This window comes from Oncorhynchus keta, chromosome 26 (assembly GCF_023373465.1).
Source record: "Oncorhynchus keta strain PuntledgeMale-10-30-2019 chromosome 26, Oket_V2, whole genome shotgun sequence".
Lineage (NCBI taxonomy): Eukaryota > Metazoa > Chordata > Actinopteri > Salmoniformes > Salmonidae > Oncorhynchus > Oncorhynchus keta.
In genome coordinates this window covers 25,566,341-25,585,998 of record NC_068446.1, presented here as the reverse complement: position 1 = coordinate 25,585,998, position 19,658 = coordinate 25,566,341, and the positions used below count along the sequence as shown (strand labels likewise).

Below are 19,658 nucleotides of genomic sequence, written 5' to 3'. Positions count from 1 at the left end.
TAGGTCACCGTAAGTTTGTTATCAGGCGAGTGTCTGTGTCTCTGGTTCAGTGTGAGGACTGTATGTTGAGAGTCAGTGAGCCACTACCCACCTGTTGGTCCAGTGTTGTTGAGGCAATCCTCCATCCTTCCCAGCAGCCCGCAGGGTGGACCCGTTCCCCGGGGGGTTGGAAGAGCCAGAAGAACCCTGGGACGGAGAGTAGTCGGAGTACGTGGCCGACGAGCCACTGTTGTTCAGGCAATGCATCTTGTCTGGGTCTGACTCATCTATAGATTCTGACAGGGGAGTGGGAGAGAAAAGCATTGGTATGTCTCTGACGATAGCTACCTGTGAAATGAATCTGAATAGGGGATTTAAGGAGACATCTCATTTTCAAAAGGTCACTGCTCATGTTTCCACTTAAAATGTCGGTTAAAGCTTGGGGGCAAAAGATACTTGAGAGAATTGGATGCCGTTTCTCCTCAAATCCAACAGCGAGCCATTATGTAATGGATTGCAATTAATATGTTTCATACCGTACCTCATTAGAATACAACACTCCCCAAGGACATTCTATAATAATTGTGCATTTCAGGACTATGTTTTGTAATCTCACAGGAGGAAACACGCATGCAATTAGAAAGAACAATAGCAAACACAGGGATTTTCACTGGAGAGCTTAGAATGCTTAAGGATTTTTCATGTCAGAACAGGATTAGAGCGGAGGGTGAGTGTTTTTACTGATAGATGGTCAGCCTCCCACCGATCGAGATATCAGCCCAAACTGGCCTGTAGCAACTAGTCAATCAGCTCACTCGGGTTTATCAGAGTGTGAGATTAAAAATACAGTATAGCCTCAGAATATAGATACTGGCTTTAAGACACATATACTGTATAGTGTAGTTCTTATAATTGGAACATACAGTAACAGCTCTTCTTCAACTGTCAAAGTTGACTGTAAATGCTCTAACATCACTGATAGGCTAATTTACAGCATTCAGATAGGGGACAGTTATTGCATATCCTTAAATGATATTGGTTGTGTTTGTACTGAATTAGAATACCAGCGACAAAAGTTTGGGGCCTACCTTTCTTGTCTTTCCCCAGTAATACAACTTTTGGTTTGTACATGGCCGGTTCCACCAGGGTGGGCCTCATATCAGAGATACGGATGTCATTCGGAGAGCCGCCCATAGAATCCTGAGAAGAAAAATGTGTTATTACACAACAAAAGACAGAAACATAAAAACACACACACACACACACACACACAGCGTCTTCAACACCTTACCGACTTAACTCAACAATTTTGGTGAGGTTCCTGAGGGAGGAACTAACTAAAGGACACAAATATCGTACATAACTGTTCATTATTGTACAAATCTGTCGTTCTGCCCCTGAACAGGCAGTTAACCCACTGTTCCTAGGCCGTCATTGAACATAAGAATCTGTTCTTTACTGACTTGCCTAGTTAAATAAAGGTCAAATAAAAAATAAAAATTGTACTGCTTGTATATATTGCACTCATAGTGTCTACAGGAACTGATATATTTTCTCTATTTCTCAGTGGGGTCCACTGGAGCATGTCCTATCTGTGACTTCCTACTATCTTAGTGCCCTGAAGGCCAGCTGTTTGCTACAGGAGAGCCTGCTTCCCACACCTGATGTCCAACATCTGCAGCACTGCTCTGCTCACTGTTCCCCCACAGGGCAGGCTGAGGTTGCTGAGCGAGGAGACACCACCAGCCCAGGTTGCCTGGCAATCCCCAGGAACCACATCCCAAGAACACCCACTACACAGCAGCGTCTTACTGACATACCTGAATCTCACTCCATTTCCTGTCGCTGTCATTTTTACAATGCAAATGTGGCGCAAGTGTTAAAAGAAGCTGCAACAATTTCCAATAGTCGTGTGGTATATGTTGTAAAAGCTATAATTTCATACTATGAGGGTTTAGCATGTTCAGTGCAGAAGTTAAATGACACGCAACGATGCTGTCGTGTAACGGTTGCATTCAAAGCTCAATTTGATATATATACACCTCCGTTTCAAGTATTCAAAGTGATTCAGTCCAATTTGACAGCTGCACCGTTTTCTGCTTTGGGTAAAAATGCCACCTTAAATCACTCCCAAGGTTATGTTTCCATAATTGACCAACACCTTCTCTGTGCCTGGGAGTAATTGACAAGGCAGGCTCAATGCTTTGACCACATCTCAAATGAATGCTTGATTAACTCATAACAAACAGCTGTGTAGAAACTGTAGTGTGTAATGCCACTAAGTGCTGGAGTTAGCCTTGGCACTGCCAGTCTTCTGCCCATTTGCACACAAAACTAACAGATATATAAGCTACACTACAGTATACTGTATAAGCGGAGTTTTACCAGTCATGATCCACAGACTTTACATGAAACAATTCAAGTCCAGCTGTAGTACTGTACATTATATACATTACAGATCAACATATCTTTGCAATAGATAGTGTGGCTGTTAGCTTTCTTTTATCTTCATGGTTCATGCCAGTCAGACTTCGTTTCTCCAGATGTTTCATAGCCTAACACACATACAAACAAATAAAAAATGTAGAGGAAGTGTTCATGGTTCTACAAAAAAAAGTATGTGTGAGGGAAAGAAGCATGGGTTATGGCATCAGCACCCCCCACCCAGTGCCCCAGTTCTCATTGAGTCACTCAAGGGTCTCTTTTCCTGGAGCTTTACGGGGGGAGACAGCATGAGGCAATCCAAAGTAGTAATGGACACAAAGCACACAGGACATTGCAGGTCTGTCAAAGGGCATTGCAGCTCTGTCAAAGAGAGGTAGCGATATAGCAGAGTTTGCCAAGCACAGGAGGACCTTCCAGCTTTAATGAAAATACGTCGTTTCTAGCTGACACCTTGGAACCTATTTCTACTGGAAAAGGGATTTATTTCTATTTTTATCTTACAGGTAAAAAATACATTTAAAAAAAAAACATATCATCTTAACTTAAATCTATGTTAACCAGCATAAATGTATTTGCACCCCTGATTATTGCACCCTGATTATTGCACCCCTGATATTGAAAAAATATTTAACCTTTATTTTGACATGGAGTCAATGCTGCAACCACGGTCTCTTTTCAAGCACCACAATACACATCAAAATACAACAAACACATTAAACTACAAATTCATATGCACAACAAAATACACATTATTATACACAACAATAGGCAAAAATAAAAACACAATCAGAAAAAAGACACATTCTTCGGTAAAAAGGTCCGTCTGAAATGCAGTAAAGGCACCAATTGTGTACTGTAGATCATTCCACACATAAGGTGGTTGGAAATTATAGGCTGATTCACCTAACTCTCTAGACACCAAAAGGAGTCTCCAGAGTTAACCAACCCTGTGAACAAGTTTGATAACTTGTCATTTGAAATCTTAATAGAGATGTTAAGTAAGTCGAAAGTTTGTGGAGCAGGGCTTTGTAAACAACAAGAGTGTAATGATGTGATCTACGTGACTTCGAAGAGGTCCAGTCAACCTTCTATTAAAGAATACAGTGAAGAGTAATAAAATGAAGGGCGCTATGAAAAACAGCATCCAAGGGCTTAAGAGTAGAGGCAGCTGCACTTTAATAAATAGTATCACCATAATCAAGAACAGGTAGAAAGGTTGACAGCACAATCTGCTTCCTGCTGACTAGAGAGAGACAAGAACTGTCTCTGTTAAAAAAAAATAAAAAGCTAACTTTAAAGCTCAGTCGTATGTTTTTAAAACGATCAATCATTGTCAATCCAAATACCAAGGTATTTGTATGCAGGGACTCGTTCGATTATAGAACCATTCGATGAGTAAAGATCCATCTGAGACAATCTTGCGAAAACTTGAAAACAACACGTATTTAGTTTTGCCTGTATTAAGTATGAGTTATAAAATCAGTAAGGGATCCTGCACAAGTGCAAAATCAGACTGTAGCCTAGTCACAGCCAGGTCAGCACTCAGGCAATTGTGTACATAATAGTATCATCCGCATATATATTAAAAAACATTTTTTTAAACCGATTGACCAATAGCATTTATATAAATAGTGAAAAGAACAGGTCCTAGTATCAACCCCTGCGGAACACATTTATGTAAATCAAGACTTAACCCCACCAATCACGATGGCCTGAGCTTACAAAGAAATGACCGTAAAAAGATACAAGAGACAGTACATATTGTATGTCCTGCTTTATTCAGCTCCAGATGCTGGCCACTTGACTCTGGGAACAGGCGTTTAGCGATTACCTATTCAGATCTAGCCTTGGAATACCATTGACATTTAACACGGACCTTTGCTCTGTTTGTTCAACAGCCTCTGCTGTTCATGGTACAGTATTTTTCTAGCCTTATCACAGCCAAAACTTCAGCGCCAGGTTACAATGAAAACAGCACCTCAGCAGACACTAACTCCTCTGCGTATTCAGAGAAAGAGAGCTAACGATTTAACAAAGACCCAGTTGAGGCCATCATGGAGGCTTTGAGGCTTCCAGATGAAAGGATCCTATGATCTCTGCAGGTTTTATTCACATCACCTCTAAAAGCTTCCATGGCCCTGGATTTAATACATCATCCTCTCAAGCTCTGTCATGCCTGGCAGTATGTCAAAAACACTGAACCCTCCCACTGGGCAAAAATTGGTTGGATCAATGTTGTTTCCATGTCATTTCAACCCAAAAATGAAATTCGATGATGTAGAATCAATGTGGAAAACTGATTGGATTTGTAAAAAGTTATCAACGTAAGGGAATTTACTATATTTTTCACCAACGTTTGTACCTAAAGTCAGTGACAGGGTGACATTTGTGACTCGTTTCAGGAAAATACGCCTTCACAGGAGAGGCAATGAACGCAATATTTATTTATTTATTTGAATCCAAATGCGACTTTGGACAGAAATGCCTTCTGGAACACGTGAACTTTCATGCACCTTAATAACAAATGTGTATGCCTGCGAATACGAATAAAATGGTTAAATTACGAGCCTAGTTGGTTTAGCCATGGAAAAAGACAGGAACCTTCCAGCTAGCGATGATTGGTTGAGATAATGGATAGGCTGAACATGCCAGGAGATGAGATCGGATTAGTCTGCCATGTAGTGCGCTTCTGTCTATAACATGAGCTGCTAAGTATGTGTAAATGTGTCATTTTTCTAAAGTGGCTTTTTTGAAAGACATCACGAAGAACTGCAAAAGTGTTGCTAAGGCTCTCCACTTTCTGGAGGCCCGAGTTTTGAAATCAGTGGAATGCCTGGTGAAAGCAGAGAATGATAGCTAAGGAAATGGAGAAAATTCAGGAGTTTGATTGCAAATGCGGAGGGAGTCGAAAGAGAACTCAGAAGAAGGCTGTCGTGGGCAACCATGGCATCTGTGGCAGAGGGAGAAGCGTTCATCTATAATCAATATAGCTACATTTTCAGACATTGTACGTTTCAAAAGTTACATGTATGATCTGTGTAGTAACATTACTCATATCTCAGACATTTGCATTGCTAGTTATAGCCTAATGCTAGCTAGCTAACATTGAACCTAGCTAGTTGGTTAGCTTTAGCTATCTGTAGATTCATGCATGGTAGTAACATTATGATTTTGGATTATGATTCATTGTATAGCAAGCTAGCTTCATGTCTAAACAAAATACTCCACAAGTAACCATTTCACTGTACCGTTTACACCTTCTGTATTCTGTGAACGTGACAAATAAACTTTGATTTTACTTGATACAGTGTGTGTTTAGCAGGGATGTTAATGTGAAGAACAACATGACCTGCACCAAAGACACATTAGGATTTAACGTTAGGCCAACGAGACAGTGTCCAAGTTCTAAAAGTCTCCGGTAGAATGCCCTGCTTTTATTAACAAGCTAGAAACAAACCAAATCATTGTTTAGAAAGTTGCTTTTAGTTACCTTGCTTACTAGATTGACATACACTAAATTCATTTTTAAACGGATGGGTTTATTGGTGTTAAAATACACCAGTTATGCTATTTTGGACCATCATGCAGCCTGTTGTTTTTGTGTTTATACCTTTACATAACGACAATGACAAGTTGGATGTCGGACGACAATAGAATGTTCATGATGTCACTGCAACAACTGTAGACATGTCTAGTATAAACCAGCCTTTAGTCTTGAAATCTTTGGTTGTACACTACCATACCCACTGTTCAGAACACGTGGAATCCTTAAAGAGAAGGGTGGGCCTAAGGCTTAATAGGGTGTGAACAATGCGGAATGAGTGTAGACAAAGAAGGGCTGTCCAGTAGGTGTACCTAAACATTCAAGGGCCACTTTCTCAAAAGTGGGGTTACAAGTTTATCAACTTTCAAAGCAGAATCACTTTTCCATTGTTCCTCAACTGTAGTGCATGATATACCATTTTCAACCTCCGAGTCTCTACTTTTATCCAATCTAAAAAACATAATTTCAAATTTTGCTACACAAGACCGATTTTTTTGGTTGATTTCACATTAGTTGACAACTGACGTCTGCGCCTAGTGGGCTGAGCCTACATTAATCTAGATCTTTCGAAATTACGTTCAGTACAACTGGTCTCACCTCTACAGGAACTCTCACGTTGAAACAGAGGCAACTGAGGACAACAAAATCTGACATAATCGCCTGAAAGAACCTTGAGGCTGCAGTGTAAACATTTATGTCATTACTCCCTCCCGCATCGTGCCCAATACAAACTGTTGTTTAGTTTGTTTTCCTGGTGTTACAAGAGTGTAATAAGTACAACCTTCTTAATAACATGTCCACAAAGAGATTGTTCCTGTACCTCTGAGCTCTCAGTCAGATCCTCCTTGTCCTTGCGCTTTGGGATGTCGATGGCAGAATTGTGGATTACACCCTGCTCTGTCATCTGAGTCTTGTTGAACTCTCTTTCTCTCTCTTTCATCTCTCTCTCCATCACCTGGAACAGGACACTCTGAGTGAAACATATTTATCCCATTCATCCAAAAATGTATAATCTTTGAATTTGTTTTTGTACACACACACACACACACACACACACACACACACACACACACACACACACACACACACACACACACACACACACACACACACACACACACACACACACACACACACACATATATATATATATATGAATGAGAGAGAGCGAGAGAGCAAGAGATAGAGAGATGGTATGTGTGGGTCTCTGGGTGTGTGGTTTGACCTGGCCTGTTACCTCTTTAGGGGGCATGGGCCAGGGGGGCTCATACTGTTCTTGTTTTCGTGACTCCATATTGGTACCAGAGCAGTTAATGCTGAGGGGATGCTGGTTCTTGCCCACCATGTTCTGCACTGACTTCACCATGTTCTTCAGATCCTCTGGGTACGGTGTAGGGTAGCGCTTCAGATTGATCTCAACCTGGACAGAGAGGACGGGCAAAAATAAGTGGAAATAACAAAATAAAAACAGTGAGAAACGCTCAACAAAAAGTCCTATGAAACCTTGACTTTTCCAGAGTTGTCCTCTTCCTCCTTCTTCTCCTCGAACTCAAAGGCCACAGTCATCCTCTGCTGACGCTGTTCCTCCCATAAGGTGGGGTTGAAACTGTCACTGTCTGACTGGTAGTCTACGGAGGATGGGCAGAGAGACAGGGAGGTGTCACTGACTTACTGTGCACTGGTCTCACACTGATGCGATTCTGACATGCTCACTTCACCATCAGCATACAGTGCACTGGCACATAACCTAACCAACTGTCAACTCCCTCAAAGTAGAGGTCTTCACAGGTTCAACAGACCTGAAATTCCGAGATCCGAGCAGTCGCAAGCGTCTACGGCTCATAAACGCTGACTTCTGTTCGGATCTGGGTCGGGTCTGATATAATTGCCACGGGTCTCAGGTATGTGCAATTAAAATGGATTTACCGACCGGACCCGATTTGACCCGTCATCTGTTAATTTAATGTGTGAGGTGATGATAACTGCACACGCTTATAATCTGTGTCAGCCAATTGCAACTCAATAAAGCGCATAGCTTATGTACAGCTGAAACTGCTTCCGGCTGCTCACCTCACGTGTGTCTGCTGTTGAGGAGAGAGAGAGAACGAGAGAGAGAACGAGAGAGAGAGAGAGAACGAGAGAGAGAGAGAGAACGAGAGAGAGAGAGAGAGAACGAGAGAGAGAGAGAACGAGAGAGAGAGAGAACGAGAGAGAGAGAGAACGAGAGAGAGAGAACGAGAGAGAGAGAACGAGAGAGAGAGAACGAGAGAGAGAGAACGAGAGAGAGAGAGAACGAGAGAGAGAGAGAACGAGAGAGAGAGAGAACGAGAGAGAGAGAGAACGAGAGAGAGAACGAGAGAGAGAAAGGACTCTTGGTCTAGGCTACTGTTGATTGTGAAGATATTTTTCATTTAAGTAAAACTAAAGTTAGAAGAGAAAGAGTATAGTGAAAAGAAGCCGACAAGACAATGTCCTTGGGGACAGGTTTCAATATTGTAGTGGACAAAGATGATAAGAATGTTGTGTAACTGGACATTTTAACTGTATGTGTCCACATAACTGAGCATGTGACTAACCTTGTGAAACTATCCTATTATAATCTCCTGTTCTCGGGAGAATCATCCTGTGTTGCAAACCAGCTTGCTCATGTGTCCTTGTATAAAAGGAGAACTGACAGTCCTGCCCAATAACAGGAAACTATAAAGATATTTGCTTATCACCCAATGCTTCAGAATTCTGACTGTCTACACTGTGCAGAGTTACTCTGTTGTTCCCTCTGAGCTCAGATATAAAGAACCTTAATTTGGTCTCCAGCAAATCCTTATTTTAAAATATCCACCACAGTTGGCACGGCAACATGGACTGTGTGCTAGTCAGGTTTCATGGAATTTTTTTAACTTTTATTTATTTACTATTATTATTGTATATACTTGTTATTATTGGAAGCCTATTTAAGAATCTGTTTGTTTCATAGTGTTGAGCCATTTTCATTGGTCAAATTAAGTTCCAACTGTAATGTTGTATTTTCCACAATATAATAGAATTACCGCTAGGCCTGGGGCTACTCACCTTAAGAGGGAAAGATTCAAACTTTATTTAATTTCGCAATATAACAACCTGTTCGTATTTTCCCTATAAACAATGACTTGACTTACTTTGGATATTACCGAAATAAAGTAAAGACACTTTGGTGTGGTATGGTTATTATTAGGTTTAGCCACTGCAGGCCTACGAAGGTAGTGCGCACCAGTGCTCCAACTGACTCAGGAAAATTGAACTTGAGGTGGTCCTTCTGTAGCTCAGTTGGTAGAGCATGGCGCTTGTAACGCCAGGGTAGTGGGTTCGATTCCCGGGACCACCCATACGTAGAATGTATGCACACATGACTGTAAGTCGCTTTGGATAAAAGCGTCTGCTAAATGGCATATATTTCATATATTTCACCAGGAAGAATGTTTTAGGCCTACCAGAGTTACTCCTTTAATCTAACAGTAGAATGCTTATCTTTATACAAAATATTCTAAATTGAAAATTAACGAATTAGCCCCCTTCTTGTACGCCTATATCTTTCTCTCGGTCTCTCTAGGGCAAAGCCTAAGCTTCTTCTCCTTTACATTTATTTTTAAAATGTATGAATATCATAGAGAGGACACCTAGACCTGTAGGCCTAAATGCATGCAATGCCCTGATGCATTTAGCGCATACATCTCTAACAGCTGAACCGTAAAGTGGACAATTATTGTTTTAGGAAAATAAAAACCAATAAAAAGATGGCTATGAAGTTTTGAATATGCTACACATCAAACAGTTTTGTCATTTGTTAGAGGTTTCATCTTTCTCTTCGGATCTGAACGAGTCTCTTGGATCTGAACCAGCACGGGTCTGTTTTTCCACAGGCTATTTTGGAACTGGTCTGACTTTCCTCAGGTCAATTAACCCACAACTTTTTGGACCCGTGAAGAGCTCTACCTCAAAAGGTAGTTCAGTGACACGTGCACTGCACACGTACTACTATACATTACTAGAATGGGTAACAGGGTATATCAAACACCATTAATCAATTGTAAATACATATCCATGACACCTTAGCCATCACTAAATCACACACGCCACACTGGTCCTCAAAACAGGGGCCCCTCAGGGGTGCGTGCTCAGCACCCTCCTGTACTCCCTGTTCTCTCATGACTGCACAGCCAGGCATGACACCAAGACCATCATTACATTTGCAGATGACACAACAGTGGTAGGCCTGATCACCGACAACAACAAGACAGCCTATAGGGAGGTCAGAAACCTGGCCATGTGGTGCCAGGACAATGACCTCTCCCTCAACGTGATCAAGACAAAGGAGATGATTGTGGACTACAGGAAAAAGAAGACCGAGCACGCCCCCATTCTCATCAATGGGACTGCAGTGGAGCAGGTTAAGAGCATCAAGTTCTTTGATGTCCACATCACCAACAAACTAAAATGGTGCAAGCACACCAAGACAGTTGTGAAGCGGGCACGACAAAACCTATTGCCCCTCAGGAGACAAAAGATTTGGCATGTGTCCTCAAATCCTCAAAATGTTCTACAGCTGCACCATCGAGAGCTGGTTGCATCACTGCCTGGTACGGCAACTGCTCTTCCTCCGACCGCAAGTCACTACAGAGGGCAGTGCGTACGGCCCAGTACATCACTGGGGCCAAGCTTCCTGCCATCCAGGACCTCTATACCAGGCAGTGTCAGAGGAAGGCCCTAAAAATGGTCAAATACTCCACTGTAAAGTCCTGTTGTATTCGGCGCAAGTGACTAATAAAATTTAATTTGATAGTAGTACTACATCCACTTTGAGAGGGAATAGTTGGCTGTCAGGATTTCCCCTCATGTCAGCATGTGTTACATGTCATTTCTACCTCACCCTCATCATGTCGTGGTTGCTGAGGGAACATGTAGTTGGTGAGGACCCTCTGCTTGGACTCTGGATGGGCCTCGGTCTGGAGAGGGATCAGGGCCTTGGACTGCACACAGCACACATCATTAACTCTTCAAGTACCGCTGATACACAGGTATTACATCATTAGAATGTATCAGTAAATGTAATTTCTTCCCAAGAAAACAACACATAAGATCATATGTACCTGATTGTCTGATAGCCAAAGAGCAGCAAGATCTTTTAGTTTTGTGAAAGTGAACGGAAGGTTTTTTAATCTGTGTAAGGGAGAAGAAGACAAAATAGGGAGTAAGAAGGCATATCATCTAATTGAGTACATATGTGTTTATTAAACTTCAAAAGGTTACTTAATTTGCGATTAAAAGTGAGAAGTGATTATATGGAAATAATTCAGACAAGTGGCTTGAGCTCAACTTCACATCATTCTCCACAGAGTGTATAAGAGGCACATTGTGTTCTGATGTGTTCAAGGACACAGATGGACATATAGTCCAATGTGAAAAGCTAAGACTATTCCTCTGCCAAAGACAATCACAGCCTTCCTGCCTCTGACTGACTGACACCCACCACACAGGAAAGTTAACCAACACACAAAGGGGAAAAAGTAAGTTACCGTGGCAACACGCTCAGTGAACTTCACTTTGATAACAGAAACCTCAGTGGGAGACAGTGTTGATGGCTACCGTAGGTAGAACGAAGCAGGGTTGGAGTGACTGGATCCTCGTTCTGAGGAAGCCTCTGTGGTTGAACGCTCAGCTCTGTGGTGTCGCGTGTGGACACAGGTCTGCCTAATGGGTGCCGTGTATTTAGTGATAGTATGGTTTAATTACCTTGGATCCAGTAAATCACTGGCAGAGCAACTAAACATCTCATAAAGAGCTTAATTAGCCCGGGGGCAGGGGAAGTGCTTTCTAATGTTGTGCAGCTATCTTAATGGGCCATTAGCTAAATAATAACCACTAGTTTATATAAACTCCTCAGAAGAATGTCCCATTCCACCTACGCGCTATGTAAATAAATAGACACACAACACAAGCCTACAGTATTAAGCTGTTTCCTTATCAAGGAGAGTGTGAGGAACATATGGATTCACTGTGTGTGTGTGTGTGTGTGTGTGTGTGTGTGTGTGTGTGTGTGTGTGTGTGTGTGTGTGTGTGTGTGGTGTGTGTGGTAACCAATAGTAACCTATTGTCGCTTAAATTGAGAACATGTAGCTTGGTCATCTGCCCAATTTCGTCAGGTAGAAACTCCAGCTTATTGGAGCGCAACGACATGACTGTCACATTCTTACAGTTCCCAATCTGCAACAAAAGGGATGCAAGCATACATTTCAATGATCACTTTCCATCTTCCTTTCACCAAACCATATCAATTACAGAAATACATGCATTGTGTGTGAGTGTACAGTGGGGTCTGGAATTATTGGTTCCCCTGATAAAGACGAGCAAAAAAGACAGTGTAAAAATAAATAACACAAATACTGAGATACACAAAAGTATGTGGATTTGGCTAATTCAGCCACACCCGTTGCTGACAGGTGTATAAAATCGAGTAGGCCTCCATTGGACTCTGGAGCAGTGGAAACGCATTCTTTGGAGTGATGAATCATGCTTAACCACCTGGCAGTCAGTTGGACGAATCTGGGTTTGGCGGATGACAGGAGAACAGTACCTGTCCCAATGCAGAGTGCCAACTGTAAAGTTTGGTGGAGGAGGAATAATGGTCTGGGGCTGTTTTTCATGGTTCGGGCTAGGATCCTTAGTTCCAGTGAAAGGAAATCTTAAAGCTACAGCATACAATGACATTCTAGATGATTCTGTTCTTCCAACTTTTTGGCAACAGTTTGGGGAAGGCCCTTTCCTGTTTCAGCATGACAATGCCCCCCTGCACAAAGTAAGGTCGGTGTGGAAGAACTTGACTGGCCTGCACAGAGCCCTGACCTCAACCCCATGGAACAACTTTGGGGTGAATTGGAAAGCCCGACTTCAAGACGGACCTAATCGCCCAACATCAATGGCGGACCTCACTAATGCTCTTGTGGCTGAATGGAAGTCCCCGCAGTAATGTTCCAACATCTAGTGGAAAGCCTTCCCAGAAGAGTGAAGGCTGTTATAGCAGCAAAGGGGGGAACAACTCCATATTGATGCCTATGATTTTGGAAGGAGATGTTCAACGAGCAGGTGTCCACATACTTTTGGTGATGTAGTGTACATTGTATGCTCAAAAAATATTTTAAAAATTATATTTGTTTTATACTAATACAATCGCTCTTGGTAAAGTTCATGATGACATTGACCTTAACAAGGATCCCAGGACCAGTGGTAACAAAATAGCCTCATAACATCAACTATCCACCACCACATTTTACAGTACGGATGAGGTATGTTCTGCATATGCATTGTTCTTTCGAAGGCCAAACCTACCATTGGTGTATCTGGCAAAGGTTCCCATGTCATCGGACCTGTTTTGCTCATCTTTATCAAGGGATTGAATCATTTCGAACTCCACTGTATGTGTATGTGTGTATAGGATCAGTGTGAGGTTATTGGTGTGGGACAGACAGACGTACCTCCCTGGGTAGTTCAACAAGGAAGTTCTCATCAGCAGAAAACGTGCGGAGGTTATGCAGGTAGCCAATGGTTGGGGGCAGGGACTCCAATTCATTACAGCTGCAGTCAAACTCTTCTAAAAGCGATAAACTGGGTAGAGATAGAGAGAGGAGAAAGAAACCCTTAGGAATCCTACGTGCCACAGCTACTTTCACTTGGTTAGTTATTGGTGTAAGAGCAACAAATTAAGACGCAACAATACCAACACACCATCTACAATAATACAGGCAAAATCACAATTCTGCATAGATACTCTACTTCACATGTCTTTGATGTACCATGTTAATATTTGCATATAATTTTGTTAAGAACCTACAAAGCACAGACCAACTTCATTCGTCTGCTAAAAATGTGCTGTGAATTCTTGAAGTGGAACATTTAGATATATCATAATGATACAAATATTATTTCACTCAAACACTTTGAGGAAAAGCCACCGGTAGATTCATTTCAGCCACCGGTTGCATTATTTTTTGTTGTCAGATGGAGACTCAGATGTTTGATCACTCCTTGATGTCCATGGAAACAAATATTAATTGGGTTCCCTTTAAGAATAGATGCATCTAAGACATGTACAGGCTACAGAGGTGAAAATGGTCAATCAAGTGGATTCGTGAGAATCATGACAATATTCAAAAGCCATGACTTGATAGAATGAGATACTCCTCTAGAAGGCAAACTAAAATAAAATAAACATTATTTGAACATAAACTGTATTAATCCCACGAGAGGAAATTAATAATTGATGTTGCTGACTCCCTTTCACTATCAGTATCTGGTGGTGCAGTATCTCTTTTCAATCAGAATATAATCAACAGTATGCTTTTAAAAATATATATTGAATATTATTCTCCAATTGAACTTCATGAATGACAAACTTCACTCTATATCTTATATCTTAAACTCTAAAGCCACAGTGTTTATTGAGTCAAATGCCCTTGCCTCTTTGTCAGATTTGAAAGGACAATGGATTTGTAAGCTAAATCAACAACTGTCCAGCTTTAAAATGTCCTCCCATAGCCTCCAACAATTCTAACTTCAAGCTCCAACAGAGCGTATAGTGTACAATGTCAGTGTATATGACCAGGAGAGGACAAGGGGAAGAGAAGCCTCCCCTCACTGGACAGAGTTCATTTGTATTTATTGTACACACAGCAGAGTCATTAGCTTAACATTTGTCCCAGCTGGCCTCCCATATGCAGGACTTTCACTGGATCCCCTTCCCCGGCTGGAACATACAGTACAGACAGGGAACGTTAAGGTGAGCACTTGCCTGAATAAACATGCTGTGGCGAGGAGGAACGTGTACAGGAGACAGTGATTCGCGGTCTACTTACCCTAATTTGGCGCGTCCACTAAGTGGCCCATTTTAGATGCATGTGAAATAACCACAACACACAAAACCGACCAATGACAAACCAAGAAAAAAGGTGCACTGAAAACAGTATCACAGGCTTGGGGATAAGGATGAACATAACATGATGAACTGTAAGTTGGTGACCCCTGACCTATTAGATCACAGTCTTAATGACATGGCATGTTCATAGTTGACCCACAGAATTTCCTCTGACTCATTATATTTTCCAGATTAAACTTTTGTTATAATATATACAGCATATCAAATAAAACAAATATATTAGGCTGGCTGTTGAAACTGCAATACGGGCACAGAGTCAACTCCTCTCAGAGAGCCATATTCCACAACAAATGAATGGCATACACCCAAAATGTCAGTGCACATTTTGGAACAATGGTAAGCCGGAGGGGGGAAGAAAGAGAGAAAGAGAAAAAGAGAGAGAAAGAGCAAAAGTGAGAGAAAGAGAGAGAGAAAGAGAGAAAGAGAAAGGAGGAGAAAAATAAAAAATCTCCTCTCAGTGCCGCTAACTGAGACACAATGTACTGCATCACTCTACTTGGTGTGAACAGTGATGGAACCAATCAGCGTTAGTCAATGTGAGGTGAGAAGGAGCAGCAAGGAGAAGGTGCCAGACTCAGCAGAGTTTCAGAACCCTTCTATCCACAGGCCGTGTTGAATACAGCTCAGCTCAGCAGCAAACCAAGCGGCGGAGAAGATGAGATTCAACGTGTCAACCGGTTTTACCATCAAAATTACTGTCTCTGACGCCTTTTCATTTGGTTATGCAATAGATGCCCTAAAATTGACTGGCATTCAGTTCCATGATAGATATTAACTAATAAACAAGACTTGGAATGTAGTTTAGCTTTTGGCATAATAATTTCAAAACATTTTATTCGACTTGAGGGGAGTTCTGGGATTGCAATCTAAGAAGTGTATGTAGACAAAATAGTGCAATCGGTTTCATAATCGGTCTCATAAGGTACTCACCTTCCAATGGTGTTAGGCAGTGAGGTGAGCTGGTTGTCATCCACTTTTAATGTTGTGAGTTTTTTCAACATTCCTGCAATAGAGTCAAACACTCATTTGATTATTTTTTTTTTAAAGGAACAAACAAAAACAAAGAACACAGTTAAAAGGAATTATTCAAACCCATTGCCAACATAATCCTCTTACCATTTCATTCATTTACAGCCAGGAAATTATTTACAAACTTACTAAGTACAAAATAATTTCATAGTTTGTGTAAATTAAATCCCAGTATTCAAACGAATAAATGTTTCACTCCAAATACAAATGACATTTTAATGACGCAAGCCATTTGATTGTTAATGACAAAACAACTCAGGGAAATGCACTCTCAGATAACAGCCTCCGAGAGGAGCCACCATGATGAATGCAGTCATTACAGAATTAATCATCCTCTCTCAGCCTTCTTTCCTAATCATCCTTTCTTGATCCTTTCTCTATTCTCTTTAACCAGGAGATACCATTGGTTGCAGACGGGAGAGAGCTGAGACAATCTAACCAGGAAATGGCATTTGTTGCAGAGTGGAGAGAGCTGAGACAATCTAACCAGGAGACACTATTGTTGCAGAGGGAAGTGAACAGAGAAGTTCTATGGCCAATCCATTTGTTGCAGATGGGAGAGAGCAGAGAGACTATAACCAGGTGATACCATTTGTTGCAGACGGGAGAGAGCAGAGAAAATCTAACCAGGAGATACCGTTTGTTGCAGATGTTAGAGAGCAGAGAAAATCTAACCAGGAAATACCATTTGTTGCAGAGTGGCGAGAGCTGAGACAATCTAATCAGGAGACACTATTGTTGCAGAGGGAAGAGAACAGAGAAGTTCTATGGCCTCACCTATGGTGTCAGGCAGATGCTGCAGCATGTTGGAGGAGAGCAGGAGGTCCTCCAGGGACTCACAGCCAGAGATGTCAGTGTCCAGGCTTTCAATCCTGTTTTTAGCCAGGTCCAGGTAGCGCAGATGCCTCAGCTTCCCTATACACTTCAGAAGCAGGGGAGGGAGATTCATGGAGCGATGGATGTTCGAGGGGGTGGGAGAGAGAGAGAGAGAGACAGAGACAGAGAGAGAGAAAAAAAAGGGAGAGAGAGACAAAGTGAGTGAGTGAGAAAGGGAGACAGAGCAAAAAAGCAGGGGTTTGAGAGACAAAGCAATGGATGTTAGGGGGCGTGGGGGGGGGGGAGAGAAGAAGGCAGGGTTTTGAGAGACATGGACAGATGGATTTTAATATGTACAGACTCAGTGAGCATAGCCTTGCTATTGAGGAAGGCCGCCGTAGGCAGACATGGCTCTCAAGAGAAGACAGGCTATGTGCTCACTGCCCACAAAATGAGGTGGAAACTGAGCTGCACTTCCTAACCTCCTGCCCAATGTATGGCAATATTAGAGAGACATATTTCCCTCAGATTACACAGATCCACAAAGAATTCAAAAACAAATCCAATTTTGATAAACTCCCATATCTACTGGGTGAAATTCCACAGTGTGCCATCACAGCAGCAAGATTTGTGACCTGTTGCCACAAGAAAAGGGCAACCAGTGAAGAACAAACACCATTGTAAATACAACCCATATTTATGCTTATTTATTTTCCCTTGTGTACGTTAACCATTTGTACATTGTTACAACACTGTATAAGATATATATATATATATATATATATAAAATTTGACATTTGTAATGTCTTTATTGTTTTGAAACTTCTGTATGTTTAATGTTTACTGTTCATTTTTATTGTTTATTTCACTTTTGTATATTATCTACCTCACTTGCTTTGGCAATGTTAACACATGTTTCCCATGCCAATAAAGCCCCTTGAATTGAATTGTTAGAGGGGGTGGGAGACAGAGCAAAGAAAACAGGGGTTTGAGGGAACTTTTTTCAAAGGTTGCCCTATGGTGGTGCATAACTAACCCCTATGCACTGACCCACATGAACTAACTAGCGCATCACTGCCCATACACAGACTTCATCAGGGCCAATGAAAAAATGACACAGACAGATAAATGGAGGTGTAGGCCTACCCCAGGTATTGTCTGCAGTGAGTTGTTGTCCATCCACAGCTCCTTTAGGTTATGGATCTGCTCCAGGACTTCAGGCTGAAACACAAAGCACACACACATTACGTCTGTGTCTAGAACCAGCGCAGGAGGGCTGGACAGTAGAAAATATCCCAGAAACTAAGGCAGAGAGATAAGAAAGCCCTGGCCATTTTGTCTCATGGGCAGGCTGGCAAGTGGTATGTAGTTTTAAGTAAATGAAGTGCGGTTTTAACACCAATCGATATAAGAAGTGAATAACAATACCAATGGGCATAATTACTAAACAAAGTAGGCATGTCAATGATGGCATTTGCACAATGAGTGGTGCAAAGTCGCTCCTCCAGATGTATTCTAGAATGAATCTCACGTTCCGTATTCTAGAATGGAAGCGGTGTGTTTGAATCTTGTATGGAGTCCTGTGAGTGATTGTGTTGGATACAGACGTGTGGAGAGGCCTAGCCAGACTGTGTGTGACTATCGGGACTAAAGGCTCTACCTGACTATGTGAAATCACTCCATTAGACCAGGCTGGGAGACTAGGTGACAGACCTCACGGACCTTCATGCTGCCCTAATCAATTCCAATCTTTCTCATGCATTTCTTTTCGCAGCATGGTGTGGCTTTACTCAGTGGCATAGCACAGTTTACCGGGGCCCCCGCAAGGTTCGAGCAAGGACGGACCTTTTTTGTGTCTATAAAAAAAAAACTATGCCAAGAGGCATGGAGAAAAATGTGAAGTTTTATTGCTAATCTCTTGCTATTTTACATATTTTGCATTGACGCCGAGATAAAATGTTGCTGTTTAAGAGCTAATTTCCTGCTATTATATACATATTGCCATGAGGCTAACAGAAAGATCATCAGCTTAAAGCAAACTTAATGTAATGGGAAAAAAAATGGAATGGCTTATGACGTTTTCATATGCTATCTGAGGGGCTGGGAGGGGGGACTCCAGATGGTTTTCTGGAATATTCTCTATTTAGAGTATGTTTGAGTATTATTTATTCTCAGTTGTTTTTTATTTTATTTTACCTTTATTGAACTAGGCAAGTCAGTTAAGAACAAATTCTTATTTTCAATGACGGCCTTTCAATGACGGTTGTGAGGGTAGCTACAGTACCTTGTGTGTTCACTAAAAAGTTGTGATGTTTTATTAAGTTTGGAAAGGGCATGCTCCTAAAAAAAACTGGATGTGCTTGCTTCAGTTACATCATTTGTGATAGAAGTTGATAGAATCTCAGTATGGAATCAGGTAAAACCTAACAACAAAAACAGGAGGTACACAACCACTTCCTAAAACAATATTGAAATTCCTACAGTATCAACAGAGCCTTTACAACATAGCAATCTAAAATCAAACTGATGCTATGCATATTCTATTAACTACTGAACCAGAAATTGTTAGCAAACTTCAAACAAAAACTAATTAAGTTCCCTTCCCACCAAGGGTATAAACAAGGTTGACTGGCATTGGGTAATGGAAGCGCTGCTAAAAACTCTCTGTAGTTTCTGTGTCCCCTACCTTCCCTCTACCCTCCCAAAACATCACACAAAATCTCCAAATCCCCATTAAACTCATGAAGTGTTGAGTGTAATATGAGTCAATACTCCACTACTCACAATCTACAGTACAGTAGAGCTGGAGTCAGTACAGTAGCACCACACTGTTTTGCTTCTAAGTTTTAATGAGAAACGAAGAGAGGGGTTTGGTTGGCACCT

General features: G+C 41.5%; 1 protein-coding gene across 11 annotated transcripts in view; it reads right to left on the bottom strand.

Annotated features, from left to right (window-relative positions):
• The window catches only part of LOC118359149 (leucine-rich repeat-containing protein 7-like), a 225,930-nt gene that overhangs the window by 46,817 nt on the left and 159,455 nt on the right, over positions 1-19,658 (bottom strand). For 6 of the 11 annotated variants that reach the window (XM_035737450.2, XM_035737447.2, XM_035737451.2 and 3 more), the window contains exons 8-20: positions 17,922-17,996; positions 16,737-16,881; positions 15,861-15,933; positions 14,851-14,868; positions 13,474-13,603; positions 12,090-12,205; positions 11,092-11,161; positions 10,872-10,971; positions 7,472-7,596; positions 7,206-7,388; positions 6,789-6,938; positions 1,068-1,179; positions 92-275 (exon numbers count right to left, since the gene is read on the bottom strand). In XM_035737450.2, the coding sequence (XP_035593343.1) occupies positions 92-275; positions 1,068-1,179; positions 6,789-6,938; positions 7,206-7,388; positions 7,472-7,596; positions 10,872-10,971; positions 11,092-11,161; positions 12,090-12,205; positions 13,474-13,603; positions 14,851-14,868; positions 15,861-15,933; positions 16,737-16,881; positions 17,922-17,996 (1,481 nt within the window). The remainder of the gene's footprint in view (positions 1-91; positions 276-1,067; positions 1,180-6,788; positions 6,939-7,205; positions 7,389-7,471; positions 7,597-10,871; positions 10,972-11,091; positions 11,162-12,089; positions 12,206-13,473; positions 13,604-14,850; positions 14,869-15,860; positions 15,934-16,736; positions 16,882-17,921; positions 17,997-19,658) is intronic. The other 5 variants (XM_035737449.2, XM_035737454.2, XM_035737455.2 and 2 more) reach the window with 2 other exon arrangements.